We start from the raw sequence: 12286 nt of genomic DNA, 5'->3' as shown, positions 1-12286 counted from the left end.
CTCCCTGAACTATCCATGTAAAGTTTTAATTATATTTCGGGGGTTTTAACCCTTTTAATCGCAGTTTAATTACATGTGCGCACCGTTTTTTTTAGCCCCCCGAAACAAAACGAAATATTTTAAAAAAAACAACATTTGAAGTAATATTTGATTGTTATTATAATTAGGCCTTTAGATGGACTAAAGATTGGCACCAACCTTCATTTCGATCGCCTTTTATTTTTTTTTTCCGGACCAGAAAATGGTCTCCAGGCGGCAAATGCTCCTCCTCTAGGCCGGAATCGGTGCATGCTCCCGGGTTGACTCGCGACGATGACCGGGGCATGTTGCGTCGGACCCCTTTTTCCAACACACACATCCGGTACCACGTCACAACAAATACGTCATTTCCTGTTGATTAAAAAAAAAAATCCAACCTCAAACGGTCCTGGGGCCGAAAATTGTCCCGCCCGATCAGCGGGCGAAGCCGCTGCAGCACGCCGGAAATGACGCTTCATTCCCCGCAGGTCTCTTTAAGCAGCCCGCTGTTTTCCAGCCCCGGGTCAAATGTGGAGCAAGGGCGCCACCCGGTGGACAAATAAAAAAATTACAACTCTAAGGCCAGTACTGCAAGCGGAAGCGGAAGCATTACCGATCACGATCGATTTGACCGTAATTTTTTTGCCGTGAAAAATAGCGTTTATAATGGGTTTCAATGGGGCACAAATCGACCACTAGGTCCGATAGCGTAAGTTTATCGATAGCTTAGCCACTGAAGCTAATTTCCGGAAGTCATACTGAAATTTTAACAGTAAATGTGACCGAACTTTTTTTTGCAGACTTTCGCTATATTCCATTCAACACTGTGCAAATGGCAGGTAATCAAAATTTGAAAATAGCCACAAATCGACCCAAGACCCTCCAGGGGTTAAACTCACCCCTGTTTGCTGCAGGTAAAATGCGACGGTTGCAGGCTGTGACATGTAAACATGGTATCAGACTAAATGAATAGTTCATCAACATATTTGAATGTAGCCTGACTTCTGTAGCTTTCCTGCTGTGATGGAGGACGAGCTCTTTCAGAATAAAGGTTTTAATGATGATCACGAGAGCAGCGCTGCTGAAAGAAGTTTTCTTTCACTTTACCTGAGCTCACCGTCTCAGTAACGCCTCTTTGCTCCTGTCAGTGTGTAAACTTCAGCTCCACGTCAAACTGCAGCGTCATCATCACTGCTGCTGTGTTATCAGTGTTTTTGTTTAACACTGGGGATGTGTGGGCTTAATGTTGTCAGACCTTTTATTCACATGCTGCTCCTAAATAAGTTTGGTTTGCATGGCTGTTTATACTCACAAATGTGGCTGAATAATGTATATGTGTTAGTCCCCGTAGGCCGTAGCGAAATAACTCTGCATTTAACCCATTCACCCAATGCAGCGCCTGGGGAGTGTGTAGGGACCTTGCTCAGGGGTACCTCAGCTTAGCTTTTCACTTGATTCAAACCCCCAACCTTCTGATCCCGGGGCAGCCACTCTACCTACTGACCTATCCCTCACACACGTTTACATCGTTGAACAAGTCTGTGCTACAGAGCACGCTGCATCGCAGCATCGCAGCATCGCAGCAAAGAATTGGTTTGGAGGATTTTTTTTAGAAGTGATGAATTGCTGCAGCCCCAGATTACGCCAATGAACACAACATATTAAAACCAGTCTGTGTAGCACTCAGCGGTCCGTGCAGTGACAGTGCTGACATACATGCCAGTACAATGCAGTTCTGCAGCTTGTTGCTCTGTGTTTCAGTCGGACTGTTTAGTTTAGCTGGATTGTTGCTGGTTGAGAGAAACTGAAGCTGGATGTCGGGCGTGTACCAGAGATCCTGCTAGTAATGCCTTCTGCTGTTTATCTTGTGTTCAGTCAGGTGCCGATGTTTGTGCAGATCCAGCAGAAGTGGAGGCGGATGTATGCCGGAGAGTGCAAAGGACCAGGCGTGCGCACCGACTTTGAGATCGTTCACCTGCGTCGAGCGCCCGTGCAGTACAACCACCTGTCCGGCCTGCTCGACATCTTCAAATCTAAGATAGTAAGTGCTCTGGAACAAACATCTTTATATGGATCATATTTCAAGGTTGTTTGTTTGTTTTTAATAAAGAAAAATTAAAATTGTGCAGCCACAGAGCGTCATGTACCCATGTTCTACAAGTATCACCTCAGCATCCTGTTCCAGACCATTTTAGGACGATGTGAATCCTGTTAAATGCAACTAATAATCATAAAAGCATCCACGAAGTGCATGTAAATGTATTTTCTAAAACATTTATTCATCTGGTTTTTCCTGCTCATGTACAGTCTCTCCTCCTCCTCCTCCTCCTGCTGTGCTCTGACAGTCACACAAAAACTGTATTCAACTTGAAAATAACACAAACATCTTATCTTATAATAAGAATATATTCTTGTAATAGTTCATCAAAGAGCAGGTTGATAACAGTACAGCACACTGCTTAGTTATGTGAACATTGGGAAAACAGAAGAGGAAGAAGAAGACGTCTAATTCTGTGTAAATTCGGTTTCTGGATTTTTGTGAAATTAATTTGTGAATAAAATAAAGACTGTTAGGAAGTGGATGTTGGTTTAATGATCAGTTTGTTTGAACTTTGTTTATTCCTATTCCTGGAAACACAATGGATTCCCAGACATCACGTTGTTTAACCCTTTCATGCACAGTGGTCTGCAGCTATTCAAAGGCTGTTTTCTTGTATTTGTGTTGATGTTGATGGTAAACTTGCACAGAAACACTACACACTGATGTCTCCATACCCTTCATAAGTCAAAACCGATGTTGTCCACCTAAGTGGACATTTAAAAAATGAAGTTCAAAAATCTTATATTCATTCCTAAAGAAGAATAAAAATCCTGATTGATGTTGTCATCATCCACACATGAGGGTTAAATGTGTTCAGTATGTTCCCAGAAACAGCCGACAATGACGAGGTGTAATCCACGCCTGTACAGAGAGATTAATGCTGCAGCTTGTTACCATAAACATGAGCTGATGTCTTCCTGTTGTCATCAGGGTTGTTCCCTGTTCCCTCTGCCTCCAGTCAACATCGCCATTCGCTTCACCTACGTGCTCCAAGACTGGCAGCAGTATTCATGGCCACAGCAGCCTCCAGGTAGGCAGTACATGTTATGGTATTAATACACAAATAAAAAAAATGTAATATTATTATTAAGAAATTATTAAATTTTTTTAAATACATGTCAGCAAGTGGCTGACATCCAGAAACCCTGCCAGTGGCTTTTAGGAGTCGTGTGTGTGATGCAGGTCATGTTGTTGTTTCCTGTGGAACGATTGTACCTGCTGGTTCCAGGCCGTTCTTCTGATAAGTCTTTTCACTCGTCTGTCTGAAATCGTGTGGGGAGCGCTTGGTCGTGGCTGGTTTATCGTAAATAAATAAAAACCCTGCAGGGGCAACGCCAGGTTTATGGCCCCAACAGTGCTCACTGGAACCTTCAGTAACTTAGAAGTTCTTCTGTAGCCGATGCCATCAGTCTTAAGTGTGCAAAGGTCTTGAGAGAGCTTGTTGGTTTTACCCATCATGAGACGCTTCTTGTGTGAAACCATATAAATTTGCACTTATTCAAACCGACCATTCAGGATGGTTTTCTATTGTCAACATAAAAATGATCTGAATGAACTGAAATGTTTTCTTTTAACCATCAGCTGCACACAGAGGATTTTCACTGATTACAGTACAATCACAGTAAGTCTCTTTCTGTGGTCAACACTAGACTTTAACATCAAAAGATCACAGCAACAAAAAACGACGTCAAGAAAAGAATCATGAGTCAAAATAAAACGACTGAAATGAAAAAGCTGCTCTGTTGTTCTTATAAAAATGACAAAAATAAAAAAAATGGATGACATCAAATTACAGAAACAAGTCGAGACAGTGACTATAAAACAGTTTATTTAATGTTTGCTTGGTGTGCAGGGAGACGTTGACATGCAGGGTTTAAAACATCGTTACTTTTGCAGCGAGATTCATTCTCTCACCGTCTGAAACTCCTGATGTCGCCATATTTTTACCTGTTCAATTCCATTTTATTTATACAGCACCAAATCACAACAACAGTCGCCTCAAGGTGCTTTATATTGCACAGTATCGTACAATAATAGATACAGAGAAAAACCCAACAATCATTTTACCCCCGATCAGCAAGCACTTTGGTGACAGTGGGAAGGAAAAACTCCCTTTTAACAGGAAGAAACCTCCAGCAGAACCAGGCTCAGGGAGGGGCGGGGCCATCTGCTGTGATTGGTTGGGGTGAGAGAAGGAAGACAGGATAAAGACCTGCTGTGGAAGAGAGACAGAGATTAATAACAGATATGATTCAATGCAGAGAGGTCTGTTAACACATAGTGAGTGAAGAAGAAACACCCAGTGCATCATGGGAATCCCCCGGCAGCCTACGTCTATTGCAGCATAACTAAGGGAGGATTCAGGGTCACCTGGTCCAGCCCTAACTATATGCTTTAGCAAAAAGGAAAGTTTGAAGCCTGATCTTGAAAGTAGAGGTAGTGTCTGTCTCCTGAATCCAAACTGGAAGCTGGTTCCACAGAAGAGGGGCCTGAAAACTGAAGGCTCTGCCTCCCATTCTACTTTTAAATACTCTAGGAACAACAAGTAGGCCTGCAGAGCGAGAGCGAAGTGCTCTAATAGGGTGATATGGTACTACAAGGTCATTAAGATAAGATGGGGCCTGATTATTTAAGACACAGGCATCGAACTCCAGGCCTCGAGGGCCGGTGTCCTGCAGGTTTTAGATGTGTCCTTGATCCAACACAGATGATTTAAACGGCTAAATCACCTCCTCAACATGTCTTGAAGTTCTCCAGAGGCCTGGTAATGAACTAATCCTTTGATTCAGGTGTGTAGACCCAGGGTGAGATCTAAAACCTGCAGGACACCAGCCCTCGAGGCCTGGAGTTGGCAAAGCCTTATTTAAGACCTTGTATGTGAGGAGCAGGATTTTGAATTTTCACCATCGTACGTAGAAAGACTCACAATACATCGAGTTTATTTGTTATATTGTTTGATTTAAAGTTGTTTCTCTGCATGTGTGGATTGGATGGGTTGTTACCAACATCTAGTGAGAATTTCATGTGAACATCACCTTTAGAAATATATGTAGACAATTGGTGATGCGTTCAATATGTTTTACGTGTGTGTGTCACAAACAGAGGTTGGTTGTGTTACTGAACTCCCTGACTGTGAGGAAGCCCTGGGTGGGCTCTGGTGACAGACTGCCTGCTCTGCTGTTTGAACGATTATTCAGTTTTTTTGTGTTTTTTCTGGCAGATTTTGATGCGCTCCTTGGTGGCGAGGTGGGGGGGGTGGAGTTTGGGAAGTTTCCATTCGGTGCCTGTGAGGAGCCAATAAGGTAAAAACTGATGATACTTTCTAAAAATTACAGTCACATGTTTTCTGCACACTGAGCAGTCGGTGTGACGGCTTTGTTGCTTATCACGTGGTCTCGGAGCCTCTTCATCATCATCCTTATCTGTGGGTCTGAGGAAGACTTACTTTGTTTGCTGTTACTGTGTAATAATAATAATAATAATTGTTATTATTATTATAATTAACTCCAATAATAATCCATCAAGACTTTGTGGATATGTTTTAATCTCTGTAAAGATTATTATAAAATGTTGTGAAGGTTTTGTTTATTTCAAAAGGATCTGTATTAGTAAGATAATAGTTTGCAGGTTTACTCGATTTTAGGCTTTTTCTCATGTTAACAGTAATTGAGGTTACAAACGTGGCAGGTCTTTCTTTTAATCACAGCTTTCTGTCACTCTGGAAACACTGTCATTTCTTCTCTTTCAGAGTCTGCTGAAGATATTCCATCAGTGCAAAAAACCATTCAGGAAGCTACAGTTCAAGCGAGCAAGCTCCTGCAGTCCCCCAACCAGGACTACAAGAAGTTAGAGGTCAGTGAAAACTCGACCGGACTTTCCACAAATAATTCAGTTTAAAAGAAAGTATCATTAGATTCACCCAAAAAAGTTTTGTTTTTAAATAAATTATTAATTGATTGTTAACTGTGTTTGTGTTGTAGTTAGGGATGGGTACCGGTGTCCGGTGCCATGATGGCACCGGTTCTGACATAAACGGTAGTAACCAGACCGAAAAGCAGCGCACATTTCGGTGCTTTATTTCGGTGCTTTTTTTTCCTGAGCTGTGACACACTTTAGATTCTAGCCAATCATTTTACGTTTCCGAGGATAGTAGGCGGGGCCAGGTACGTACGTTCTTTTAGAGCAGAGCTACAGATTCAAAATGCCCAAGGCGAAGCGGTCAAAGTCTGGCTCTACTTCACAGCAAAAGATGCAAACTCAGCAGCAACAAGTGCTTTAAGCTGATACTGTGATACTGTCAAAGGAGGTAGCACCTCAAATCCGATGAAACACCTGGCGACGCATAGCGTTTTTTTTAAAATGATAGCTTGCTGCGAGACCTCACACCGAGCACATCTACTGTGGGTGGGTTGCCAGTTATCGGACCCGGAGTTAGCAACATCCCCCGAGAACCCGAAGAGGAGAGTCCTGGCCCCTAGCCCTGCCAGTCTAGCAGACATGATGACAGATGATGATGGCAGCAGCAGCCGTTCTTCTCTGCGTGAGTAGGCTAACCACGTTATTACATTAATGTACGTAAGGTGAACTAGCAAACATCATCATAGTTACATGCGGCTGTCTTCTTGTTTGATGGCAGATGCTCCCTTCACCCTGGCCAAAAAGGCTAAAATGACCAAAGAAAAAGTGGAAAACAGTTAAACATGAGAGGTTTTTGGACAAAGTTTGTGTTTTTCCATTGTTTAAGCACTGCTTCCAGCCAAGAGTGATACCATATATGCCCCATAGCTGCAGAAAAGGCTAACATTGTTATCTTTTTACAAAAAAAACAGCTGAACACGAGAGGTTTTTGGGCCAATTTTGTGTTCTCCATTCTTTAAGCACCGGCACCGTTTCAAAAGTACCGGTTTGGCACCGGTATTGGATAAAACCTAAACGATACCCATCCCTAGTTGTAGTTGAGTATGTGCTGTACATGAGGTGATTGGACAGTGTGCACCATGGCTGAGAACTTGGCTGATAATTATTATGGCCATTGATGGCTGAACCATGAAAACAGGGGTGTGGTGCAGTGGGATTGTAGTGGGAGCTGGAGTAATAAACTCCAGTGCTTCCTCAGTGATGGCTAACTTTTTTCTAAACCTAGGTAATTCCTTCGGCTGTTCCCACCTTGGCTCAAAGCTTTTATACTCTGCTGATATCGGATGTGTTTATCAGTGATCGAAAACAGAGACTGAGATTGTTATTATTGAGTTTGATCACACGTTAGGTGCATTAAACACCTGCTTTAATACTGTCCTAAAGTCTGAGAACAATCATCACTTCTTCACATATAAAAATGTTCTTCTCACTAGCACTCAGTATCCATACAGCCCCTTTTCTTTGAATAACACTGTACAGCTGCACAGCTAAACCCCACCATGTTATTTTTGCTTGATTGGACAGTCTTGTTGTGTAAAAGTATTCTTGGCTTTCTCAAAGTACATTTAAGTATGCCATGTATCCACTGTGACTCCAAACACGCCTTTTACACCCCGAGACTCAGCCTATAACGTTCCACGTAGGAAAAACCATGTACAGTGGGGCAAAGAAGTATTTAGTCAGCCACCGATTGTGCAAGTTCCCCCACCTAAAATGATGACAGAGGTCAGTAATTTGCACCAGAGGTACACTTCAACTGTGAGAGACAGAATGTGGAAAAAAAAAATCCATGAATCCACATGGTAGGATTTGTAAAGAATTTATTCGTAAATCAGGGTGGAAAATAAGTATTTGGTCAATAACAAAAATACAACTCAATACTTTGTAACATAACCTTTGTTGGCAATAACAGAGGTCAAACGTTTACTATAGGTCTTTACCAGGTTTGCACACACAGTAGCTGGTATTTTGGCCCATTCCTCCATGCAGATCTTCTCGAGAGCAGTGATGTTTTGGGGCTGTCGCCGAGCAACACGGACTTTCAACTCCTGCCACAGATTTTCTATGGGGTTGAGGTCTGGAGACTGGCTAGGCCACTCCAGGACTTTCAAATGCTTCTTACGGAGCCACTCCTTTGTTGCCCGGGCGGTGTGTTTTGGATCATTGTCATGTTGGAAGACCCAGCCTCGTTTCATCTTCAAAGTTCTCACTGATGGAAGGAGGTTTTGGCTCAAAATCTCACGATACATGGCCCCATTCATTCTGTCCTTAACACGGATCAGTCGTCCTGTCCCCTTGGCAGAAAAACAGCCCCATAGCATGATGTTTCCACCCCCATGCTTCACAGTAGGTATGGTGTTCTTGGGATGCAACTCAGTATTCTTCTTCCTCCAAACACGACGAGTTGAGTTTATACCAAAAAGTTCTACTTTGGTTTCATCTGACCACATGACATTCTCCCAATCCTCTGCTGCATCATCCATGTGCTCTCTGGCAAACTTCAGACGGGCCTGGACATGCACTGGCTTCAGCAGCGGAACACGTCTGGCACTGCGGGATTTGATTCCCTGCCGTTGTAGTGTGTTACTGATGGTGACCTTTGTTACTTTGGTCCCAGCTCTCTGCAGGTCATTCACCAGGTCCCCCCGTGTGGTTCTGGGATCTTTGCTCACCGTTCTCATGATCATTTTGACCCCACGGGATGAGATCTTGCGTGGAGCCCCAGATGGAGGGAGATTATCAGTGGTCTTGTATGTCTTCCATTTTCTGATGATTGCTCCCACAGTTGATTTTTTCACACCAAGCTGCTTGCCTATTGTAGATTCACTCTTCCCAGTCTGGTGCAGGTCTACAATACTTTTCCTGGTGTCCTTCGAAAGCTCTTTGGTCTTGGCCATGGCGGAGTTTGGAGTCTGACTGTTTGAGGCTGTGGACAGGTGTCTTTTATACAGATGATGAGTTCAAACAGGTGCCATTCATACAGGTAACGAGTGGGGGACAGAAAAGCTTCTTACAGAAGACGTTACAGGTCTGTGAGAGCCAGAGATTTTCCTTGTTTGAGGTGACCAAATACTTATTTTCCACCCTGATTTACGAATAAATTCTTTACAAATCCTACCATGTGGATTCATGGATTTTTTTTTCACATTCTGTCTCTCACAGTTGAAGTGTACCTCTGGTGCAAATTACTGACCTCTGTCATCATTTTAAGTGGGGGAACTTGCACAATCGGTGGCTGACTAAATACTTTTTTGCCCCACTGTATGTGTATAAATGTGACAGTCTTGGGGTCTCATGCTGTCAGGATTGAGCAGACAGTTGTTCTTGTCCTGTGTGCAGGATTTCATTAACCAGCTGCTGAGCATGGAGACAGTCATCACTCAAGCTCGCTCGCTCAAGGCCAAGTTCTCCATTCCTGAGGACGACAGCGGAGAGGCTGCTGATGAACTGAAGAAGTGAGTCGCAGAGTTTGAGCTGCGCTCACTGACAGCTTTGTTTGTGCTGTTGGTAACATGTAACCGTCTTCACCGTCACTATAGATAGTTTGTCAGTAACAGGTTGTCACGATGAATCTGTTAACGTTTCACAAAGACGCCGTCTGAAGGATCACAGTCAGTTCACATGTTTCACCTTTCACCTTGTCACGCCTGCAGTTAGTGCAAAACGCGACGGCGCGATTTTTAACCGGTAGTAGGAAATTCGATCACATCTGGGTTTTAATTGCACCTTAGAACACACATGCATCAACACTACAATGAGCGGGTGGAGGGAGGTTTGGAGTCTTCTCTCACCCCCATTCTCTGCGACCTGCTGGAGCGGGGGGGCTAGGAGAAGGAGTTGGCCGTCCGACTGCGGTCTGGAGTGTGGGGCCTCCCTGCTGCTGCGGAGTCGGGGCGGTCTGCCTCCCCCCACCGCAGGGAAAAGGGTAACACCACCTGGGTCTGGGTGCAGTTCCCCCCTCCAGGGGCAAGGGTACCTATACCCGGTTCGTAGAGTACGCTTGGGGAGTGTGATCGTGTGTACAGCGTCTCTTTATGTCTGTCTCCACGTTGGTTGAGTGTGGAGTAAGTGCATATGAGAGCATGAGGGTGGGAATGGATGTTTGTGTCTGTGTGTGCCTGTATGTCTGTGTCTATATGTCAGGTTGGGTGTCAGGCGCCACCTCTCTGGGGACATCTCAGGCCCTCCAAGGTTTGGAGGCCTATCTCCACCCACCACTTCCCCTGCCAGTGGCGGACTCCCTCAGGTGTCGGTGCGTTGGTGGTTCTTTGTGTCTGGGGGTGGGCGTCCGGGTACACACCGGCTCACTCCTTGGCGGCCGCTTATCGGGGCCTGGAGCCTGGGGCTCGCTAGGGCCACTTCGGAGGTGGGGTGCCCCCGGCCTCTCGGCCTGGGGCTCGGTCACTCAGGCACAGCTGGCTGCCGGCGGAGCTCACGGGCGCGTCACTGCAACTCCCCCTGGCTTCTGCTCCGCGGCTGCTGAGTGAGCCCTCATCTGGGACTCTCCTCAGCTCTTTCTGGGACAGTGGCGCGGCTGCCCCTCTGTTGGTCTTCCTTGGTCTCTTGTGTTCTGGGGGCCTCTGGATGTCTGGAGTTTTGATCTCCTCCATACCTGCTTCATACCCTGGAGGACAGGGCTGTGGCTCCCCACACTCCCTAGCAGATCGTTACATGGAGAAACCTTTGGAATGCAAGCATGCTGATCCACACAGGTATGCACACAGGTGTACACACGGGTATTCACAGACGCGGACTACAGCTTTCTTGGCTGCTGCCTCAAAGCACATTGTACGCTGTCTATCTTGCGTGCTGCACAATATCGTTTATTATTTAGTATCTACTGATATCTACTGCTAGCTAGTTTATTGTGATGGTGCCGTTTTTTTTTATTATGTTGCTCTTTGTTGTTTGCTTTCTCTTCTGTTTTTTTTCTCCATACAGGTGATCCAGGTGTTTTGTTTTTTTTGTTTGTTTTTCTTTCTTTCTTCTCCCCCTTCTCACCGTCTCTTCTCCCCTTTGGTTTCCTTTCTCTCCCTCTCTTTCTTTCATTCTTTCTCCCTGTCCTATCCCCCAGTCATGTCTGTCCCGTTTGTAGCAACTGAAAATAAAATAAATTCATAATTATAATAAAGGTCAATCAAATGGACCAATATGGCAAGGCCATGATGATCCACTTGGTAAAATAAATCCGCTTGGCATCTTTCTTGGCCTTAAGACAACAATTCTGATGGCTAAAGATCCAAACGGGACACAAAAAAAACCACAAAAAAAAAAGGAAATTCGATCACATCACTCCGGTTCTGGCTTCCTTGCATTGGCTTCCCATTGATTTTAGGGTTCGTTTTAAGGTCCTTTTATTGGTTTTTAAATCTTTAAATGGTCTGGCTCCTGTGTACTTATCTGACTTGCTGAAGCCACATGTTCCTCCTCGCTCGCTCCGTTCAGCTGAGCAGCTGCTGCTGTCGGTCCCTAAGTCGCGGCTGAAATGCAGAGGAGACCGTGCCTTTTCAATTGCGGCTCCGATGCTCTGGAATAACCTTCCCCTCCAAATTAGACAAGCGTCATCAGTGCAGGTCTTTCAGTCCAGATTGAAAACCTATTTTTATTCCCTGGCTTTTAACTGTAGGAAACTGACACCTTCTTATTTATTTTATTGTATGTAATGATTTTATGGTATTTTTAATTTGGTTGTTGTTTTGATCTGTGTTGTTCAGCACTTTGGTCTGCCTGGTGTGTTCTTAAAGTGCTATACAAATAAATGATGATGATGATGATGTTTCTTTCTCGCTCATGTTGGTGGTCTTATTTATAGTTTTGGTGTCTTCAGGTTTTACATGTTCTTATTTAAGTGTTTTGTTTTGTGGGAATATTGTAACATTTCCCACATTGTGTGTTGTCTCTAGGTTTGTGAGCTCCCTGCTGGAGGAACCAGAGGTGGTAGTGACAGGAGCAGGCCAGGGCCTGGCTGGCAGTATAATCCACAGACTCTTCATCAGTGCTCAGAGGGTAACTCTCACTCTGCCTCCGTGTCCTTCCCACATCTTGCTGTCAGTTTCATGTATACAGTCATGTATTTGTCATCTATAGAGACATCTTTAGAGGTACACAAACACACCAGTCAACCACTTATTCAATATCAGCATCAAGAATAGGTCGGTGTCCCGGTCCTAGAACAAGACATGAAGTCAGCGCTGTTTTATTTATATATACTTCATGTAGATGAAACTGGAAGGACGTGGTCAGCACTGA

General features: G+C 44.4%; 1 protein-coding gene across 7 annotated transcripts in view; it reads left to right on the top strand.

The window, feature by feature from the left end:
* Window positions 1-12043, top strand: part of LOC146662873 (rab3 GTPase-activating protein catalytic subunit-like) — a 56493-nt gene extending 44450 nt beyond the window's left edge. For 5 of the 7 annotated variants that reach the window (XM_085415446.1, XM_085415445.1, XM_085415444.1 and 2 more), the window contains 6 exons: window positions 1894-2059; window positions 3050-3149; window positions 5340-5421; window positions 5868-5971; window positions 9377-9492; window positions 11941-12042. In XM_085415446.1, coding sequence (XP_085271572.1) covers window positions 1894-2059; window positions 3050-3149; window positions 5340-5421; window positions 5868-5877 — 358 coding nt within the window. In that variant the 3' untranslated portion in view covers window positions 5878-5971; window positions 9377-9492; window positions 11941-12042. Of the gene's footprint in view, window positions 1-1893; window positions 2060-3049; window positions 3150-5339; window positions 5422-5867; window positions 5972-9376; window positions 9493-11940 lie in introns of all 7 variants that reach the window. The other 2 variants (XM_085415442.1, XM_085415447.1) reach the window with 2 other exon arrangements.
* The last annotated feature ends 243 nt before the right edge of the window (window positions 12044-12286 follow it).

The sequence above is a fragment of the Rhamphochromis longiceps genome, linkage group LG8 (assembly GCF_057381845.1).
Source record: "Rhamphochromis longiceps isolate RC_006_pf linkage group LG8, R_longiceps_female_GT1.1, whole genome shotgun sequence".
Classification (NCBI taxonomy): Eukaryota; Metazoa; Chordata; class Actinopteri; order Cichliformes; family Cichlidae; genus Rhamphochromis; species Rhamphochromis longiceps.
Note: the sequence above shows the minus strand (reverse complement) of the source record. Positions and strands in the feature narration are given on the sequence as shown.